Source organism: Panulirus ornatus, chromosome 9 (genome assembly GCF_036320965.1).
Source record: "Panulirus ornatus isolate Po-2019 chromosome 9, ASM3632096v1, whole genome shotgun sequence".
Taxonomy (NCBI): domain Eukaryota; kingdom Metazoa; phylum Arthropoda; class Malacostraca; order Decapoda; family Palinuridae; genus Panulirus; species Panulirus ornatus.
Window position 1 is genome coordinate 14,623,103 of NC_092232.1, and position 22,950 is coordinate 14,646,052.

The 22,950-nt window shown below is 38.9% G+C and overlaps 1 protein-coding gene and 1 long non-coding RNA gene across 2 annotated transcripts in view; one reads left to right on the forward strand and one right to left on the reverse strand.

The window, feature by feature from the left end:
- LOC139750236 (uncharacterized) overlaps window positions 1-22,950 on the forward strand; it is a 562,931-nt gene that overhangs the window by 249,666 nt on the left and 290,315 nt on the right. The gene's annotated exons all lie outside the window — the stretch shown is intronic.
- On the reverse strand, window positions 600-22,253 carry Cisd2 (CDGSH iron sulfur domain 2). Its single transcript, XM_071664728.1, has 4 exons — window positions 22,095-22,253; window positions 16,085-16,167; window positions 6,107-6,223; window positions 600-1,714 (listed from the first exon to the last, which is right to left on the reverse strand). Exons 1-4 carry the CDS (start codon window positions 22,120-22,122, stop codon window positions 1,628-1,630), a joined length of 315 nt encoding a protein of 104 aa, XP_071520829.1. The 5' UTR covers window positions 22,123-22,253; the 3' UTR covers window positions 600-1,627.

Genomic DNA, 22,950 nt, shown 5'->3' on the forward strand with positions numbered 1-22,950 from the left:
TTGTGCTATCACACTGACGCAGGAGATGCCAATTAAGTATAATAATAAATAGATATACACATATGTATACATAGTCACACTTGCTCGCCTTCATTCATTCCCGACACCACCTCATCCCACTGGAAACAGCACAAATGCATGAAGGAAAAGACAAAGATAACATACACATTCTCTTCTTTTCCCCCACACCTAATCGCCACCCTCTGCATCAGCAAGATGGTGCCAGGAAACAGATGAAAAGGCCACATCTGCTCACATCCATACACAAGCTGTCATTTTAGAATGTATGAAGAGAATTTCAGTAGGTAGCATGATTAACCTGGGAAAATCAGAGTACCATCTCTGTCAGACAAAAGGGTGAAAACATACACACCAGTATTCCTTATTACTTCAATTATCACCAGTCATCATACATATTGAATAACATCTGCTCACATCCATATATGAGCTGTCATTTTAGAATGCATGAAAAGAATTTTACTAGGTACCCTGATCAAATTGGAAAATCAAGAGTACAATCTCTGTCAGATAAAAAGGTGAAAACATACACACCAATATTCATTATTACTTCAAGTATCATAGGACATCAAACATATTCAATAACTCAATCTTTTTATATCAAATATACAACAGCAATTGAAGTATACAGCCAGCTTCCTGTATCAATGAAGAAATTTCCCAGTACTATCATATATGTAACAATGATTACATTTCATTGATATCATTGTAATTTTTCAATGCTACAAATACAAAGCACAGTTTAAGCCCCCTTTTTTCTCACATAAAAAGTAAACAATAGAAGTGTTGGTAGAGCAGTTTTAATTTGAAGTGAAAGTTAACCTACTGTTTATTTTGATCAAGAATTTATAATCAGTAAGATGAAATATAACCCCAGCAGAGAAATAAATTTACATGCACAAAGTCAGACATTACAAAAATCAGAAAGGCTCTTGGATTCTGAAAAATATGTTATCTAAGTGTCATTAAATAGGGTCTTTTTTTCTTTTGCTATTTCTTTTTGTGATATTTAACCACAGCCGTAAACCATTTCTAGGTATCAATCATCCATAAAATTAAGTCTTTAGTAAAGAATGTGTGTTCAGGATTATTCTCTGTGGCTTTATTCAAAACCAAACACTTAATATTATGTTGTTTAATGATATATATCAATGAATTTTTGTTTTAGAGTAAAAAAAAAGCATCTGAACATCAAATAACTAGTAATAAAGCTGAAAGCACTGTTCAGTAATGCTGATAATTTTCTAGTATGAAACAGATAATTTTAAACTTATAATAAAATCTGGCATAACAATTATGTAATTTTCTAATTAAAGGAAACACCCGAAATAAGTGGATATTTCCATTCCACTATCACCCCTTGTATAAATCCTACTTCCATAGATGAGTCATTTAATTACCCAATACCAAGGGTACTACCCATAAATCTACATAAAGTTAAGTCTACAGTAATCCCTTAGCTGTCCACATTAACATTTCAACCTGTATGATATGCAATAATACCAATACCTCTTAAAGTGGAAATACTGTAATCTTTATTTTACTGACTACAATTCAATGAATGTGCTGTACTTCTGTGCTACCATTAGTATTCCATCCATCTTTTCCATTATTCCTTCTTCTTGATAATGAGAGGTCCAACATTGTCTCCAAATGCAGCATTGTGTGCAGTGTGGCTTCCATCACAGTAAGGGAACTGTAAAATATCATAAACCTGTTACTTGTACAAAAAAAAAAAAAAAATTTGGTTTTTATGATCCAAATTGGAGATAAGTACAGGTTTAGGATTAATGAAAAATATATAAGCTTATATTTTACCATATCCCTGTAAAGAAAAGTCAGAAGAGAAAGGCATACTGCACGTTAGAAAACTTAATGGATTTGTGAACATTCATAGGTCTATCTATTTATATCTCTGATGCATATTTCCTTTAGGAACTTCCTCAAGGGGATGGCCATGGCAACATAGTCTCTGTAACTGGTAAACTCAGTTGCTGCTTCTTAACTTTTAGTGCCTCACCCTTGACAGGCCATTGGCAGAGGGCAACTTTAGTGGTGTTTTCACTTGCTCATACCAAATGTTCCTACCAAATACTTCTACCTACTATGTCCAGCTACTGTTCCAGTCTACTTATACCCTAAGACTCCCACCTAATGTCCTACCTTCTACTTCAACCTAATGTTTCTAATTAGTGCTTCAGTTTAATGTTCCACTTGACAACTCTTTATTGCTCCTACCATTTTGCCAAAAGGCAAAGCTAGCACCAAGTGCTTACCACAGGAAAACTTAGTTACAAAGAATGAGTAGTGTGAGTTGAGTGTTGTCAAGTGTTCTGTGCGACAAAAATATTTAGAATGTTTGTAAACAGAAAGTCAGCAGTCCACATACGGGTGAGGCAGAAAGTAAAGACAGCTACCTGGGTCAGAGGAGTGCAACATTACCTCTGAAAAGTTGACTTACTACACAGCCATCATTAACCCTCCCAGTACCCAGGCAGGTAGTACCAGTAATATACTGACCTGGTCAGTGGCTGCCTAACTACTACCATAAGTTTAAAGGAAATAGAACATTAGATATGGCACCCCAACTCAGTTTCTGTAATTCACCTCTAGTATTCTGTATCAAGACACATCTATGTCTTATGTTTTAAAGATGACTATTCCTAGTTTTTCTTTCAATGTGTATCACACCGTATCAAGCATCCATCCTTAACCATGCAAAAAAATTTCAATAAACTAATATCTCCCATAAGTATTTTCCTTCCTCACTGTATTCACTCACAAAAACCTACTTTCCCTTTTAAACGAATGTCAACATATACTAGCAACCTTCAAAACATCCTCCTAATGTACACTATACCAGTAAGTAAATTATATACACCAATGTGCACTGCATTCATGCTCGCCATCCATTATCTGTACTTTTTGTTGTGAGGATAAAGTGATATACAATACCACTGTACAATAAATCTAACCAGGTTGGTACCTGGAACGTTTGATTATGCAGCATCTTTCATCTCACATAAATGGCAGTGATAATTCGTTTAGCTGATGTTACTCATGATGTCTCCCTGAAACTATTTACTGTTTTCAGCAAATATATGTGGCAGTCAATTTACAAACCTCCATTGAAAGGAGGCAATGCTCAAAAGTAGGGTCTTACTTTTCCTTTTTTAATATTGCAAGTCAAGATGCTGCTTATTCCCCTTCAAGGAAGTACAGCCTTTGGTTGGGGATAATTTGCACACCTGTAATAGGTTGTCTGACACAGTATGTCATTTTTACATCCGTAGAATGATGAGGTGTGATTGTAAAATTAATCAAGGGAAATATTGAAGTAAATTTTTTTCATACATATTCGCCATTTCCCACGTTAACGAGGTAGCGTTAAGAAGAGAGGAATGAGCCTTGCAGAAATATCCTCACTTGGCCCCCTTCTCTGTTCCTTTTGGAAAAGAAAAAGATAACTTGGGTGCCTACCAGCTCTATTCATCAAGAGAAAGTGATGATTACAGTGTACAATAATGAAGAAGTGTTTGCATTAATGTGCTGGCTGTAACTTTATCTGCTATTCTGAACTCTCATTACCCAAAAATCTGTTATAACAGTGGATCTAAGAAAAATCAAGTATGTATATCATAAGAAAAATGAGTGAAAAAATAGCTCAGAAAAAATTAGGAAAACATAACTTTGACTCAATAAAATTCCAAATATATTGACACAATTAATTTACAATGAAGTGTGGACAAACATGGTGGCCTGGTTTAGACATGATTTCCTCCTCCACGTTAAAAGATATTCTCCTGCAGATCTTATATATCATGTTACATATTTTATATATATCATTTAAAGAATATTCCTGGGGAGAAGACTTTTACCTCCATATTTCCTGTGTCATATATGGCAACTAAAGGGAATGGGAGCAGTTGTAAGTGTGGAAGTGAAGAGAGGATCAAGAGGCAGCAGTCCTCCCAACCCTGACCTATGTAGCTGAAACACTGACAAGGAATGAGGAACAGAGGTCAAGAATCCAGACTGTAGAAATGAGCTATTTGAGAGAAGCATGTGGTATGACTAAAGGAATGAAAAAAGAAATGAAGGAGTGTATGAGAGATGTGGTATGGCAAGGAATGCTAAGGGAATGAATTGTGGAGTGGTAGTGTAGGTGAAGCATAATACTTTGAGGTAGTTTGGGCATCTGGAAAGAAAATAAAATGGGGAGTTCAAAAGGAGTGTGTACGATAGTACAATTAAAGGGGTTGGTGTGAGAAGACCTATAACATGGGGAAACAGTGAAAGAATGCTGGAGAGTGAGAAATAGTGGGAGAATGCATACAATAGTGTATGCTAGAGAGGCATGTAAGGACAGGGATAAGTGGAGACTCTTTTGCTGTGGCCATCCCTTTGATTGGAGCTCCTGGAGGGAACAGGCATCAGAGGCACAGGTAGACAGAGTAAGGAGCTATCTTAAATAAGTTTGGTAATACAGAGGAGACACAAGGGAGAGAGCAGTACAGAGTAGAAGAGTCATATGGTCCCTTAAAAGAATAAAGAAGTGTAGATATAGAAGTGAAGAAAGGATGAAGGGAAAGCATAGACCTCCTGACCCTGACTTATGCAGCTGAAACATGGATGTGGGATGAGTCACAGATGTCAAGAATCTAGGCTGTGGAAATAAGTTATTTGACAGACCCATGTGTAATGACGAGATGGAAAGAAGAAAGTAATGAGAGGACATATGAGAGATTTGGTATAACAAGGAATGCAAATGGAACGTGTTGTGGAGTGGTAGAGTAAGTGAAACATAATACTCGAGGTGGTTTGGGCATGTGAAAAGAACACAAGACATGGAGTTTATAAAGGGGTTGGTGTGAGAGGAGGATAACCTGTTACATGTTACTGGGGGAAATAATTTGTAAGAACACTTGAGTACTGATGTAGTGAGCCAGTATTTCACTGGTTGTCAAGTTACACCCTTTTATCCAGGTAGCTGTCTTTTCTTTCTGCCTCACCCACATGTGGACTACTGGCATTCTGTCCACAGACAAACAATCTCTCCCCGTCATGAAGAACACATGACAACACTTAACTCACAGCTTACTATTCGTAACTCTAGTTTCTTGCAATGAGTACTATGCACTAGCTCTGCCTTTTGGCAAAATGTTAGTAACAATATATATAGAAGTAGTAGGTAGGAACATTTAGGCAGGATAATTAGGTACAAGTATTAGGCAGGAACAGTAGAAAAAAGCATTGGGTAGTAATAGTCAGTAAGAACATTAGATAGGAACCTCTGCAAAAATGGGCTAGAGCTGCACTCTGCCACTGGCCTTTTAAGTGTGAGGCGCTAAATACTAAAAAGCTGCACTGGAATTCACCAGTTATGGAGACTGTATTGAGGGAGTTCCAGATGGGAATAGGCATCAGAGATAGATAGATAGTACTGGAGGGAGAGAAATAGGGAAGAATGCATGGAATGGTGAATATGAAGTAGGCATGGAAAGACAGTGATAAAAGGAGACTTTTGTCATAGCAACTCCCCCTTAATGGGAGTTCCCAGAGGGAATGGGCATATGAGATATAGATAGATAGATGGAATAGTAATGAGAGACAGACATACTGAATGTATGATGCAAAACAGTTAGCAGAGCTTATGAATGAAATCTAAAGCTGAAGCATACATCTAAATGGACAAGATGCCTAACTTGGGTACCCATACACTGGTTAGTCTTATAAATCTAATCAAAATAAAACAGCAAAGCTAGAAATAAATATTAACATCACGGATGAACATGTAGTCAGATTATATGTACTTGATTTCACTTCATCATTATTGCATGCGTTATTTCTTACCCAGATCATCAATGCAAAATGTCAAAGCTAAACAATGAGCAGTTATTAAGAACATGAAACAAAATATTCATACAAACAACAGCTTCAGCAATGGATGATTACACAGATCACCAACAACAGAAACATAGACTGCTAACTGAAAGTATCTGTCCATAAAAACTGCCAACTAAAAGTATCAGTCCATAAAAACATCATAATGCCTTGAAAAATTCAAACCTTCAAAACATCTAAATACCTTTGCACTACGCCAACAGCGACAGAATACTGCTTTGTCACCCAAGTCTTCAATGTCCATAGAATGTACAACTTTTGATTCTCCCTTGCGTATAGAAAGATTAACCGGACCACCAATCTGGAGTAAAAAACAAAATGTTAAAAACAACTAGCTCATTGTGAGTGAATAGCCTCAAATACAGTATGCAATGGAAAAACAAGCATGGGTGAGATTCAGTATAATTCAATAATTAAATCAGTGATCCTCTTAAACAGCATAGCAGAAAATGATTTAACAACACTTCAGGATTCCCTTCCACCAATTCATATCTCAAAATCAAGTATACCCTTACTCAGTTGTCCTGCTTTACTTTTAACCTTTCACTTTCTAATCTCCATTCTAATTCTCAAAAGTCCATCTAACCTTTACAAACCCATATTTCATAAGCATATAATACCAAGTTGCACCACATTTTTCAGCAAGCCTCACTGCACATAATGGCTCAAATTTTTTTGCCATTAATCTCAGTATGCCAAGAAATTACATGGTTGGCTTTGTGTCTCTCTCCTGTCTGTAGACCTATCCATCTATATCACTGATGCCTGTTTCCTTTGGGAACTCCCTCAAGAGGGGGTGGCCACTACAAAAGAATCTTCTTACTGGTGAACTATAGTGCTGCTTCTTAGCCTTTAGTGCCTCACCCTTAACAGCCCATGGTAAAGGGTAACTCTTATACAGTTTTCAGAGGCTCCTACCTAACGTTCCATCTACTACTACATCCCAATGCTCCCACTTAATGTTCCTCCCTACTACTTTACGTACTGTTTCAACCTAATGCTCCTATCTATTGTTCCTATCTACTATAAGAAAGTTGCTGTTCCTTCACTGTAACATGTAGATGACTGATACACTGCTGTACTTCGGCCACTTTACAGTACCTTCATTAATCCAGTCACTTTATTGTGTAATGCTTAAATACTAATGATTTGCTTAAAATGCTGCACCTCCGCATAATCAAAATCCTACACATCAGAATTTTCTTATGTATATGTGGGAGTATGTGATAGAATGTAAGAAAGTAAATTCTCGATTAATATGGGTAAAATTGAAAGTTGATGGAGAGAGGTGGGTGATTATTGGTGCATATGCACCTGGGCATGAGAAGAAAGATCATGAGAGGCAAGTGTTTTGGGAGCAGCTAAATGAGTGTGTTAGCGGTTTTGATGCACGAGACCGGGTTATAGTGATGGGTGATTTGAATGCAAAGGTGAGTAATGTGGCAGTTGAGGGAATAATTGGTATGCATGGGGTGTTCAGTGTTGTAAATGGAAATGGTGAAGAGCTTGTAGATTTATGTGCTGAAAAAGGACTGATGATTGGGAATACCTGGTTTAAAAAGCGAGATATACATAAGTATACTTATGTAAGTAGGAGAGATGGCCAGAGAGCGTTATTGGATTACGTGTTAATTGACAGGCGTGCGAAAGAGAGACTTTTGGATGTTAATGTGCTGAGAGGTGCAACTGGAGGGATGTCTGATCATTATCTTGTGGAGGCTAAGGTGAAGATTAGTATGGGTTTTCAGAAAAGAGGAGTGAATGTTGGGGTGAAGAAGGTGGTGAGAGTAAGTGAGCTTGGGAAGGAGACCTGTGTGGGGAAGTACCAGGAGAGACTGTGTACAGAATGGAAAAAGGTGAGAACAATGGAAGTAAGGGGAGTGGGGGAGGAATGGGATGTATTTAGGGAATCAGTGATGGATTGCGCAAAAGATGCTTGTGGCATGAGAAGAGTGGGAGGTGGGCTGTTTAGAAAGGGTAGTGAGTGGTGGGATGAAGAAGTAAGAGTATTAGTGAAAGAGAAGAGAGAGGCATTTGGACGATTTTTGCAGGGAAAAAATGCAATTGAGTGGGAGAAGTATAAAAGAAAGAGACAGGAGGTCAAGAGAAAGGTGCAAGAGGTGAAAAAAAGGGCAAATGAGAGTTGGGGTGAGAGACTATCAGTAAATTTTAGGGAGAATAAAAAGATGTTCTGGAAGGAGGTAAATAGGGTGCGTAAGACAAGGGAGCAAATGGGAACTTCAGTGAAGGGCGTAAATGGGGAGGTGATAACAAGTAGCGGTGATGTGAGAAGGAGATGGAATGAGTATTTTGAAGGTTTGTTGAATGTGTCTGATGACAGAGTGGCAGATATAGGGTGTTTTGGTCGAGGTGGTGTGCAAAGTGAGAGGGTTAGGGAAAATGATTTGGTAAACAGAGAAGAGGTAGTAAAAGCTTTGCGGAAGATGAAAGCCGGCAAGGCAGCAGGTTTGGATGGTATCGCAGTGGAATTTATTAAGAAAGGGGGTGACTGTATTGTTGACTGGTTGGTAAGGTTATTTAATGTATGTATGACTCATGGTGAGGTGCCTGAGGATTGGCGGAATGCGTGCATAGTGCCATTGTACAAAGGCAAAGGGGATAAGAGTGAGTGCTCAAATTACAGAGGTATAAGTTTGTTGAGTATTCCTGGTAAATTATATGGGAGGGTATTGATTGAGAGGGTGAAGGCATGTACAGAGCATCAGATTGGGGAAGAGCAGTGCGGTTTCAGAAGTGGTAGAGGATGTGTGGATCAGGTGTTTGCTTTGAAGAATGTATGTGAGAAATACTTAGAAAAGCAAATGGATTTGTATGTAGCATTTATGGATCTGGAGAAGGCATATGATAGAGTTGATAGAGATGCTCTGTGGAAGGTATTAAGAATATATGGTGTGGGAGGCAAGTTGTTAGAAGCAGTGAAAAGTTTTTATCGAGGATGTAAGGCATGTGTACGTGTAGGAAGAGAGGAAAGTGATTGGTTCTCAGTGAATGTAGGTTTGCGCCAGGGGTGTGTGATGTCTCCATGGTTGTTTAATTTGTTTATGGATGGGGTTGTAAGGGAGGTAAATGCAAGAGTCCTGGAAAGAGGGGCAAGTATGAAGTCTGTTGGGGATGAGAGAGCTTGGGAAGTGAGTCAGTTGTTGTTCGCTGATGATACAGCGCTGGTGGCTGATTCATGTGAGAAACTGCAGAAGCTGGTGACTGAGTTTGGTAAAGTGTGTGGAAGAAGAAAGTTGAGAGTAAATGTGAATAAGAGCAAGGTTATTAGGTACAGTAGGGGTGAGGGTCAAGTCAATTGGGAGGTGAGTTTGAATGGAGAAAAACTGGAGGAAGTGAAGTGTTTTAGATATCTGGGAGTGGATCTGTCAGCGGATGGAACCATGGAAGCGGAAGTGGATCATAGGGTGGGGGAGGGGGCGAAAATTTTGGGAGCCTTGAAAAATGTGTGGAAGTCGAGAACATTATCTCGGAAAGCAAAAATGGGTATGTTTGAGGGAATAGTGGTTCCAACAATGTTGTATGGTTGCGAGGCGTGGGCTATGGATAGAGATGTGCGCAGGAGGATGGATGTGCTGGAAATGAGATGTTTGAGGACAATGTGTGGTGTGAGGTGGTTTGATCGAGTAAGTAACGTAAGGGTAAGAGAGATGTGTGGAAATAAAAAGAGCGTGGTTGAGAGAGCAGAAGAGGGTGTTTTGAAATGGTTTGGGCACATGGAGAGAATGAGTGAGGAGAGATTGACCAAGAGGATATATGTGTCGGAGGTGGAGGGAACGAGGAGAAGAGGGAGACCAAATTGGAGGTGGAAAGATGGAGTGAAAAAGATTTTGTGTGATCGGGGCCTGAACATGCAGGAGGGTGAAAGGAGGGCAAGAAATAGAGTGAATTGGAGTCATGTGGTATACAGGGGTTGACGTGCTGTCAGTGGATTGAAGCAAGGCATGTGAAGCGTCTGGGGTAAACCATGGAAAGCTGTGTAGGTATGTATATTTGCGTGTGTGGACGTGTGTATGTACATGTGTATGGGGGGGGGGCCATTTCTTTCGTCTGTTTCCTTGCGCTACCTCGCAAACGCGGGAGACAGCGACAAAGTATAAAAAAAAAAAAAAAAAAAAAAAAAAAAAAAAAAAATATGCACAACAGTCTGAAACTGTGAAAACTTTATATTGATAATCTTGCTGTTACTACATTGTTTAATGACACACTGTAAAATGCCTGAACTGTATCTGCTGTCTTCTCCCTCTGTTTGAATGACCAATGAACTATTATTCTGCATATGCCTTGAAGGGTAGACTTGGGTATTTATGTCTCATATTTTGAGTTTCAAATTATACAGCAGTATCTGCTGTTCATAAAAATCATTAAGTGTTCCTCCAAAGCCTATAAAATCATAAATTCAGAAGTTAAGTTTTTGCATCTGATTACATTACAATTAATATCACAGAATTATAATATTATTAGTTATACACACCTGCACCTGCATCAAAACATAACTGATTTCAAAATATTAATAACTACTCTCATCCCTATCTGTGCTTTCTAGTCAAGTATGTACTGCTGCTGTCTTTCTGGTGATTGTGAACATGGATACAGAAATATTTTCACTGAGGAGCAAAACTTGTATGTATAATGTAGGAAATCACCTTTTACAGAGTAAGTCAACAGATGAAATGAATACCTGTGACATGTTTAAATGCTCACACAAAAGAAATCGATTACACAATCATCTATTTTTCAAAAGAAAATTATTAAAAAACATTTTATACATGTGTGTGTGACATCCAGATACTTGTTGAGATAAGTATGTTCTACAGACATTTTTATCATCTGCAGTTATTCTAAAGCTATATGAATTTTCATATACTTTAAGCCACCGTAAAGTAAAACCAGTTGTATACTGGATATGTATGTTTGTATACCAGGGTGGTATTTTACCAGTACTACCCACCTAGGTATAGGGGAGGGTTAGTGACAGCTGCTTAGTGAGCCAGCACTTCAATAGTTGTCAAGGTGCACTCCTCTGACCCACAGAGCTATCTTTTCTTTCAGCCTCACTTACACTTGAGCTACTGTCCACAAATGTACAATCTTTCCTTGTCATACATAACACTTGACAACACTTAACTCTCACAGCTCATTCTTTGTAACAAGATTTTCCTGCGGTGAGCACTATGTGGTAGCCCTGCCTTTTGGCAAAATGGTAGGAGCAGTAGATAGAAATAGTAAGTAGGAACATTTAGGCAGGAACATTAGGCAGAAATTTTGGGTAGAAGTAATTTGAAGGAGCATTAGGTAGAGGTAGTCAGTAGTAACATTTGCTAGAAGCCTCAGCAAACACTGCACTAGAGTTGCCCTCTGCCAGTGACCTGTTAGGGATGAGGCACTAAAGGCTAAGAAGCACCACTGGAGTTCACGAGTTATGGAGACTATTGCCATAGCCACCCCTTTGAGGGAGTTGCAATTGGAATGGGCATCAGAGATATAGATAGTATGTATAATGAGGGGAATCACCCTTTACAAAGTAAGTGAACTGATTAAATGAATACCTGTTACATGTGTTTAAATGCTACACAAAAGAAATCAATTATCCAATATTTTTTTCAAATGAAAATTATGTAAGAACATTTTATATATATCTATGGCATCCTGATCTTATTAAGTATGTATAAGACATTTTAATCATCTGCAGTTAATCTAAAGCTGTATGAATTTTCATGTAATTTAGGCCACTATAAAGTACAACTAATTGGATATTTGTTGCAATTATGTCAGTTGTGTTCTATTATCCCTGTCTGCCCAAAACAACTACATTCCATACAAGCAACTATGACTATGAATAAGCCATATGTGCAATCGTTTGTAAAATGTAAAGGGGGAAGGTTAAAAAGCCCTCTGCAGGCACTTGTGATCATGAATTAGATATAGGAGTGTGGTGCTAACATACCAATAATGCTGGCATCTAATTTCTTCATTTGGATCATTCCCTTGTCAGGTAATCTCCCTTCTAGAAAATTATTGGTATATCTGTAGTACTTTTATCTTTTGAATAAGAGATGCCTACTCTGAGAGAGTCACTGAATGAACCATGATACACCAACTCAGAGTTTAGTTATTGTTCATTGCCTTTCGCAAGAAAATATGGCACTCAGTCATAATCTTTACGTAGTTTGTGAGTTACCGATTGTATCTATCTATCTATATCTCCGATGCTTGTTCCCTTCTGGAACTCTCTCAAGGGGGTGGCCACGACAACAGTTTCCATAACTAATGAACTCCAGTGCTGCTTCTTAGCCTTTTATTGCCTCACCCTTAACAGGCGACTGGCAGAGGGCTTGTCTAGCACAGTGTTTGCAGAAGCTACTACCAAATGATCCTACTAACCACTTCTACCTAATGCTCCTGCCTAATGTTCCTACCAACTACCTGTACCTAAAGTTTCTACCTAATGCTCCTACCTAAATGTTCATACTTACTACTTCTATCTATTGTTCCTACCATTTTGCCAAAAGACGTGCTAACATATATCACTCACCACAGGAAAATCTAGTTATGAAGAACGAGCTGTGTGAGTTAGGTGTTGTCAAGTGTAATGCATGCCAAGGAGAGACTGCATGTTTGTGGACAGAATGCTAGTAGTCCATGCATGGGTAAGGCAAAAAGAAAAGACAGCTACCTGGGTCAGAGGAGTGCAACTTGAAAACCACTAGCCCTCCCAAGACCCAGATGGGTAGTATTGGTAATATACCTCCCTGGTTTTTGACTGCCTACCAACTACTACCTATCTAAACACTTTACTCTCTTAATAAAAACCCCTCATCACTTCTACTAGCCCTTCCCCCACTTGTTAATTCATAACGTTTTCCACATTGTATCTCTATCAAACCTATCATATGCTTTCTCCTGATCCATATATGCTGCATACAAATCCTACTGCTTCTATAAGTATTTTTCACATACATTCTTCAAAGTAAATACCTGATCCACAAATCCTCTAGCACCCCTGAAACCACACTCTTCCTCCCCAAGCTGATGCTCCGTGAACATCACCACTCTCCCACACAACTTACCAGGTACATTCGACAAGCACTATAGTCATTCTGCTAACCCTCAGGCACCTTACCATGATCCATACATCCAGTGTTAATCCTTACTCACCAATCAACAACAAAGTCAACCTCTTTCTTGAGCAATTCAATTGCAATGCCATCCACTTCAGCTGCATTTCACCTTACTCAAGTGCTTTCATCACCTTGTCTTTTCACCAAACCATTTGCAATGACTCACTTTGCAAATCAACAAAAAAAGAAAGCATTGATACACTAGCTGTGCTTCATATTTGGAAACAGAAGTTGAAGAGTTCTGATATAATCTCTAGCAGTGCATCATCCATTGGTATACCTGCTCACCTTATTTGGCAGACATATGTTTACATAAGATAGGAAAACTTGTCAGATACAGCTGGAGGGGTAAAAGAACTTCAACCAGATTTAACTAATATCTCCTTGTGTTTGATATCTTTTATACTGATAACTTTATAAGTTAAAAAACTGATTTCACCTCACAATTTCAAAGATCTCCACATAAGAGGAAAAAAAAATTAGAAAAATAAGTTGTCCACTACTTTGTCTAATAATGTGTAGAAGTTTTGTAGATGTTTAAGAAGTATGATAAAACTGCACCATTTATCATTTACTTTACTTATCCTGAAAAATTTATCACTGATCATTATTGTGTTTTATCCTATATATTAAATCTATTCTTGCAATAATCAGTGTGATTAACTGAAAATTTTTCATAACAGCAAACCCATAAGTGTGTAAGATTACCAGCCTTACCTGTGTTGTCATGGTAAGGCAGGCACCGGCAATACTGCTTCTACTTTACATAGAAAACCTTCTTTTGCCTCATCTTTGTCAACTTTCAATGCTAGAAGAGTCAATGTCCATAAAATCACCCACCACATAGCCAAAAGACAGACCATCATCATCAAATAATTCATGGTCACCTGCCAGTCCCCTAAATCTAGCTAGAATACCACCAGGCTCAGCCTGCACTGGAACTGACAGGCAAGTACACATCCAACTAAAGGCATCGCTCGAGGTCACATAGGTATCCGGTTGGAGACATTAAGGGGTTTAAAAAAGGGGAGAGAATATTTGGAAAATCTGACAGAGCTCAAAAACTCATACTTTAAAACATAAATTATGGATAACAGAGGTTTTACTGTACAAGTGTGGTGTAAATATTTCTTAGAATTACAAAGTAGCAAATCATACCTGTCATAATTCAATAAACAATGTTTCATATTTTCTCTATATCTCTGATGCCTATTCCCTTCAGAAGCTTCCATCAAGGGGATAGCCACAGCAAAAGAGTCTCCACCTATCCCTGTTCTTACATGCCTCCCTTGAATACACAATTACATGCATTCTCCCACCAGTACTCTTCCACTCTAATTCCCTATGTCACAAGTGGTCTTTCTCTTCACCAACTCCCATTAGTCATAATATCATACGCTATCCTCTTAACCTACCCATCTTGCATTCTTTCCATATGCCTAAGCCACCTCAGAGTATTGCATTTCACCCACTCTACAAATCCACAATTCATTCCCTGTCATACCAAATCTCTCATACACCCTCTCATTACTTTCTTCATTCCATTAGTCATACCACATGTTCCTATCCAATTTCCCACATTATTTCACAGATTTATGCCAATAGATATGGAATGAGGAAGTGATATTATAACATTTAAGACAAAAAACTAATAATAGATAGCCAACTATATTAAAACAATTACAGTAACCACCCATTTTGAATTCCATCAGATCAGAGTGTGGTGTTTTTTTGTTTTGTTTTTTTTGCTGTGGGTGGAAAAATTAAATCTGGAAGTAGTTTTCATTTCCATCTTTCCATATACTGTTGCACATAGGCACATACATGAAGTAACCCTTCATGTCATGCATGATTTATCATGACAAAAGATGTTCCCTGATGTGGCACTAAAACACGTATTTCATATTTCAGTTTGTGATGTAGTATTTGTAGTACTTTTATTTCTGATTTCATTCTAGTTTGTATAAATGCTTCAGCATTATTTTGTTCCATGGCATACTGGGGGACAATTTTGTTTCTTACGACATTTGAGTTTCCTTAGATTTCCCTCTTTAGTCATATTTTCATTTTCTTGTTATTTTCAGACTTATAGGAAAAGAGTCTTAAGTTCTTGTTTTCTTTCCTATTACTCTGTTATAGTTGGTGCCTTTGTAGATTTTTCATTCATTACTGTTTGGTGTTATAGAGACAGAATATCAAAAATCCATAATCCTTAGGACCAAACCTATGGATTTTGGAAATATAGGCTACATATAATGGTCTGAACCTTTACAGTTTTGTTTAACTCCTACATATTCAAATTCTATTTGTTTATAATATATTTACATGTATGCTCTATCCCTGATGACAGGGGAGGAAGACTAATACCCACATACCTCCACCATGCCAGAGAAGGTGACTGAGAGGGTGATGGGAGACAGGACCAAGCTCCTGAGTACACTGTGGTGTGTGGAAGGAGAGGACAGTGTCTGTTAGGGCAAGGATGGGTATGTCTGAGGGTTATGTAGTCCTGCTGATGTTGTACTGATGTGATTCTTAAAGCCTGAATGTAAATGAGAAGAAAGTGGATGTGTTAGAGATGAAATGCCAATATAGGACAACATGTGATATGATGAATGAATGGGTAAGATGTCATTCATGGGAATGAGATGCAATCAGTGGCCTGAATCACGCTATGTGAAACAGTCCGGAGAAACCAAGGTGTAATCTGCGGGGTTTTGCTGTAATTGGTGGGCTCTAGTTTTGGTGAATTGTACATGACAACTTGAGAATGAATGTGAACAAATGCAGCAGCTGTTTCTGTTCCTGACACAACCAAACTAAGGCAGGAAATGGCAGACAAGTCTGAAAATACATGATTAATGGCAAGTTCCTTGTATTTTTTGCTGCAATTTCTATTAGTATATTTCATATTATTGAAATACATTCGCATAGGACTAAAACTCCTTATGAATTACTCAATAAAACATACAGAATTTAAAATTTCAGAGGTTTAAACAATCAGTACAAAAACAAAGTCTTACCTTCTTGTCAATCAGGGTTTTTGCACCAAAGCCAACAGCAGCACATGCAATGCCAAATGGAAGGAGTGATGCCCAATCAGCAGCTGGTGAAAATCATAAAATCATCAGAAAATAAAAGTACAATATTTATTCAGTCCTCTAAATGTTAAGCCAATGCTCTTCAGTGCTGCTGATAAAGTTTTGGACTACTCTTAGCCAATTAAATGTTGCTCCTTTGTGAATCTTAATACAAAAAAAAGTGTTTAAAACCGAAGTATTGTTGTGCTAATATCTGTTCAATAGGCATAAGCTTATGCTCACAATTTCAAGTGAAGCTTCTTAATCTATAATCGGTTTTCTGCATATGTATACTCAAGATACCTAAATTATGATAGAAATTCAAGAAAACTATTCCATGGTTAGCCCTACCATGTTTCAGCCCACAGACAGCTTGTGCCCTTACCTCAATGCCATGCTAACCCAATTCATTTTATCCCATGCACATTTCTCCTCTTCCTGAATGTTCGCACTAAAACAATTCTGTTTTGAACCCCTGCTGCACCCCATTACCTTACATTTGTTCAAAGACCCTCTCAATTTCCCAGACTCAGACATCAGCTTCTGAAGTTTCTCACTTGAGTCTGCCACCACAGTTATGTCATCTGCAAACAGCAACTGACTTTTCTTCCCCACACTCCCTACAGAATACTGTATGCCCACCCCTCACTCCAAGACCCTGACATTTACCTCCTCCACGATCCTGTCCATGAACAGATTAAACAACCACAGTGATGTTACACACCCTTGTTGCGGACACACCACCTGAAAACACTCACCCTTATTGCATTTAGCACTCTTCCTCCAACACAGTATGTTCATGACACCATCCACAATGCATCTGTCAAGCCTATCATATGCATTCTCCAGGTCCTCTTTCTCCAAGGATTTTCCCACAAATTCTTCAGAGAAAATACCTGGCTTCCTCCAACACAGTATGTTCATGACACCATCCACAATGCATCTCTGTCAAGCCTATCATATGCATTCTCCAGCTCCTCTTTCTCCAAGGATTTTCCCACAAATTCTTCAGAGAAAATACCTGGCCCACACATCCTTTACCATTCATAAAGCCAGTGTTCATCCAAGTCATATGTTTTGTTTATGACACCACTCTTATTCAATGCTTTCCTATACACCTTACTATTTATACTCAACAGACTTGTCTCAATACTTAGATAATCATAAACGTAATACACTCATACTTTCAAAGACAAAAGTATTTACATATTTCTCAAAATGTACGATGTAAGCTATTCGAGACATTTTAACTGATGAATGGGGGAGGAGGTTGCTTGTGAGGCAGAGGGTTTTGGGAAATTAAAGAAAGAACTGAACACTGATATCTAAAATTTAACATTAAATCATTCCTTGAAATACATGAAACAATGCAACTCCACTTGACTGGCCTTTATGACTTGGACCAGTGCTTGTTTAATGGACAAAATGAATAACACATTTGAAAGATGAAATTTTTTTTACAACTTGGTGTCCAACGAGTAAGAGAGGTTTCTGCAAATATTCAGGTCAGGCTTCAACCTGCACCGTCAATTATATGAGAGAAGACAGACCTCATTCACCAACTACAAACAAGCAAGATTTTTGAGTAGCTCACCTAGGGGATCTTGGGTGTTAGATTTGAGTTAAGAGGGATGATGGACATTAAAATCTCCACAGAGGTAGGTGTTGGGAACGCTGGTTAGTTTTTACAGTTGAGGAGTATATCTGGAGGGGAACGTGGAGGGGAGGGGAATTATGTCAGTACTAGTTATGTAATAAATATTATGAACTATTATTCTTACCATCTATGTATGTATATACATCCCCTGGGAATTGGGAAGAAAGAATACTTCCTACGTATTCCCCACGTGTCATAGAAGGCAACTAAAGGGGCAGGAGCGGGGAGCTGGGAACACCCCCCCCCCCCCCAACCTTGTATTTTAATTTCTAAAAAGAGAAACAGAAGAAGGAGTCAAGCTGGGAGTACTCATCCTCCTCGAAGGCTCAGATTGGGGTGTCTAAATGTGTGGATGTAACCAAGATAAAAAGAAAGAAAGAAAGGAGATGGGAGGGGTGTTTGAGGAAAGAAACCTAGATGCTCTGGCTCTGAGTGAAACGAAGCTCAACGGTAAAGTTGGTTTGGGAAAGTCTTAGAAGTAAAGTCAAGGACTGGTGAGAGGGCAAGAGCTAAAAAAGGAGTAGCACTACTCCTGAAGCAGGAGTTGTGGGAGTATGGTATAGAGTGTAAGAAAGTAAATTCTAGATTGAGGTTGGTAAAACTGAAAGTAGATGAAGAGAGATGGGTGATTATTGGTGCCTATGCACCTGGTCATGAGAAGAATGATCATGAGAGGCAAGTGCTTTGGGAGCAGCTGAGTGAGTGTATTAGCAGCTTTGATGCACGAGAATGGGTTATAGTGATGGGTGATTTAAATGCAAAGGTGAATAATGTGGCAGTTGAGGGTATAATTGGTGTACATGGGGTGTTTAGAGTTGTAAATGGAAATGGTAAAGAGCTTCTGGAGTTGTGTGCTTAAAAAAGACTGGTGATTGGGAATACCTGGTTTAAAAAGAGACATACATAAGGATACGTGATTAGGAGAAATGGTCAAAGGGCTTTACTGGATTACGTGTTAATTGATGGGCTTGTGAAAGAGAGACTTTTGGATGTTAATGTGCTGAAAGGGGCAGCTGAAGGGATGTCTGATCATTATCTTGTGGAAGCAAGGTGAAGATTTGTAGAGGTTTTCAGAGAAGAAGAGAGAATGTTGGGGTGATGAGAGTAAGTGAGCTTGGAAAGAAGACTTATGCAAGGAAGTAACAGGAGAGATTGAGTGCAGAATGGCAAAAGGTGAGAGCATATGACGTAAGGGGAGTGGGGGAGGAATGGACTGTATTTAGGGAAGCAGTGATGGCTTGCGCAAAAGATGCTTGTGGCATGAGAAAGGTGGGAGGTGGTAAGATTGATAGTGAAAGAGAAGTAGAGGCGTTTGGACGTTTTTTGCAGGGAAGTAGTACAAGTGACTGGGAGATGTATAAAAGAAAGTGGCAGGAGGTCAAGAGAAAGATGCAAGAGGTGAAAAAGAGGGCAAATGAGAGTTAAGGTGAGATGGTATCATTAAATTATAGGAAGAATAAATGAACGTTTTGGAAGGAGGTAAACAAAGTGCGTAAGACAAGAGAACAAATGGGAACATCAGTGAAGGGGGCTAATAACAAGTAGTGGTGAAGCGAGAAGGAGATGGAGTGAGTATTTTGAAGGTTTGTTGAATGTGTTTGATGATAGAGTGGCAGATATGGTTGGTTTGATCGAGTAAGTAATGAAAGGGTTAGAGAGATGTATGGTAATAAAAAGAGTGTGGTTGAGAGAGCAGAAGAGGGTGTGTTGAAATGGTTTGGACACATGGAGAGAATAGGTGAGGAAAGATTGACAAAGAGGATATATGTGTCAGAGGTGGAGGGAACACGGAGAAGCAGGAGACCAAATTGGAGGTGGAAGGATGGAGTGAAAAAGATTTTTAGTAATCGGGGCCTGAACATACAGGAAGGTGAAAGGCATGCGAGGAATATAGTGAACTGGAACTGGAACGATGTGGTATACCGGGATCGACGTGCTGTCAATGGATTGAACCAGGGCATATGAAGCATCTGGGGTAAACCATGGAAAGTTTTGTGGGGCCTGGATATGGAAAGGGAGAGGAGGTTTCGGTGCATTACACATGACAGCTAGAGACTGACTGTGAATTGTGGCCTTTGTTGTCCTTTCCAAGTGCTACCTCGTGCGCATGCAGGGGGAGAGGGAGTGCCATTTCATGTGTGGCGGGGTGGCGGTGGGAATGGATGACGGCAGCATGTATGAATATGTACAAGTGTATATATGTATATTTCTGTGTATGTATATGTATGTATAAGCTGAAATGTATAGATACGTATATGTGCATGAGTGAGCGTTTATGTATATACATGTGTATGTGGGTGGGTTGGGCCATTCTTTCGTCTGTTTCCGTGTGCTACCTCACTAATGTGAGAGACTGACAAAGCATAATAAATAAATAAAACAAATAAATAAATATACATATGTTCTTTTTTTCACACTTGAACACTAATTCCAGCATTAGTGAGATTGTGCCCAAAATAGACAAAGAAAGTCCACATCAGCTCCCATCCCTTCACTAGCTGTCATGTGTAATGCACCAAAACCACAGCTCCCTATGCATACATATACAGGCTTCACAGACCTTTCCATGGTTTACCCTGAACGCTTCACATGCCCTGGGTCTGTCCAGTGACAACACGTCAACCCCGTCGTTCCTATCCCATGCAGACTTTCCACCCTCCTGAAGATTTAGGCCCTGATTGCTCGAAACCTTTTTCATTCCATCCTTTCATCTCCAATTCAGTTTTCCCATTCTCCTTGTTCCTTCCACTTCTTACACACGAGTTCTCTTAACACATAAGTTCTCTTTGTCAACCTTTCCTCACTCACTCTCTCCATATATCCAAATCATTTCTACACACCCTCTGCTGCTTTCTCGACCACACTCCTTTTATTACCACACATCTCTCTTGCCCATAAATTACTTACTCGATCAAACCAACTCATACCACATACTGTCCTCAAACATTTCTTTTCTGACACATCCACCCTCCTCCACACAACCGTACCTATAGCCCATGCCTCACAAACATATAATATTGTTAGAACTACTATTCCTTCAAACATAACCATTTTTGCTCTCGAGATAAGGTTCTCTCTTTCCACACATTCCTCATCACTCCCAGAACCTTTGCCCCCTCCCCCAACCTATGACTCACTTCCATGGTTCCATTTACTGTTAAGTCCACTCCCAGGTATCTAAAATACTTCACTTCCTTCAATTTTTCTCAAATCAAACTCACATTGTAACAAACTTGTCCCTCAAACCTACTGAACTTAATAACCTTGCTCTTATTCACATTTACTCAACTTTCTCCTTTCACACTATTCCAAACTCAGTCACCAACTTCTGCAGTTTCCCACTTGAATCAGCCACCAGTGCTGTATCATCAGTGAACAACAACTGACTCACTTCCCAGGCCCTCTCATTAATGGAATACATAATTACCATCTCGCCCCTGGGAAAGGATAAACAGCTAGGTTGACTTGGGACCAACTTCAGTGACCATAGTTCGAACCTGTGTTAGCTTAATCCTGGGTGGCCCATAAATGTGTCATGGTCAGCAACACTAACTGCTAGACCATGGGGCATGATTTAGAACACTGTATTCTATTCACTGTATAAGATATGACAATAGTAGTGAGGGTTATGCATATCAAGGAAAATATGGGGTTAATTAATGTCTTCAAAACACTTCCTAACATTCCCTAGTGGTCAAAATGTATATGAGAAATTTTTCACGTTTGTTTTTTTTGCTTTAATGAGGTAGCACTAAGAACATGTGTCCCTTGTGCTATTAGGAACTGTCTTGTATAGCATACCTGCCTAAGCTGTTATGTTAGAGAAAGAGTAGTTTAATATACATGAAACAATCCCTCTTGTTGGATATTTAGGATTATATGTAATCAATAAATACATCATATCCCTAACTGACTCAGAATACAAAGGCAGCTTGGGTGGTATGACTATCTATTTTAAAATAAATCCACAGTAAAACCACAAAATACTTAGATGGTTAATATTAATCAATATTGGCACTGATGCTGTAAATGAATCATATTTCACCTTATACGATCTATTGAACCTTAAATAAGTGGTCTTATTAAACTGGAAAAGAAATTCAGCAACATATAATCTGCTGTATTATGTACACTGAAATAAAAAGTAACATTTTCAGCATAAGCATGCTGGCTACTCAGAAATGTTCGCATGCACACCGTAATGTCAAGCTATTTCTTACATTTCTTGCATGATATTAAACAATACTTGTATTTCTTAAACATTAACACAGAAACCTTATTTCCTATCACAATTACCAGACAAATTCTTGTAGAATTCCATCATGACTGGCAGTATTGCAAGGCGGATCAGCTGGTAGCTCGAGGTCTTGCGTAGCTCTTCTCCCGTCCTCTCCTCCGGCGAGTCTCATCACCCACCCTTCGCGTGACGTCCCTGATGCAGCGACCAATGGGAACGCGACCTATTCGCAATCTGTTCTCTGATTGGTGGCAAGGAATTATAGATTTTTTTTTTTGATGCCCTATGACGAAATACCTGAGGCGGGATGATATGAATGGGTCGGGTTGGTCTAGGTGGGCTCAGATGACTGTTCCTTGACATGTTATTTGAAAACTAAGAGTGGAAAATCAAAGTCTACAGAGATGAGGAAAGCTTTCGAAGCTGTCAGGTTAGTAGCACGAAAAACGGTATTTTCATACGAATGAGAATACGTGCTGTTACTGCTGATTACTTATTTCTACAGTATGGACAGTTTTATACTCTCGTAGACACTAAAAACAACCTTATTCGCTCTCAGTATGAGACACTTGGCCCTTTGTCCAGCTCTACCACAATGAACTTGTGCGAGAAACTTTCATTTGTCATTCACACTCTGCTTATAGAAGTCGGGAAGTGGCCTACGTATCCAGTTCCTATGGATACCTTCATATGTCAGACATGAAGCGTCATGACCATGCAGATAATATAGAAAAACATGGCCGTTTTTTTCTCAGGTCAGGCTTACATCAGACTGTGTAACCAAAGGCGTATAGTCCGCGCCGGTCACCCCGGATTTCCTTGCGAGAAAACTCGACATCTTTGTGATTACCTTATTGATAGTAATGTCCTTGAAAACAATCTGACGTTATATCAACAATTTGCCTTACCCTGAGC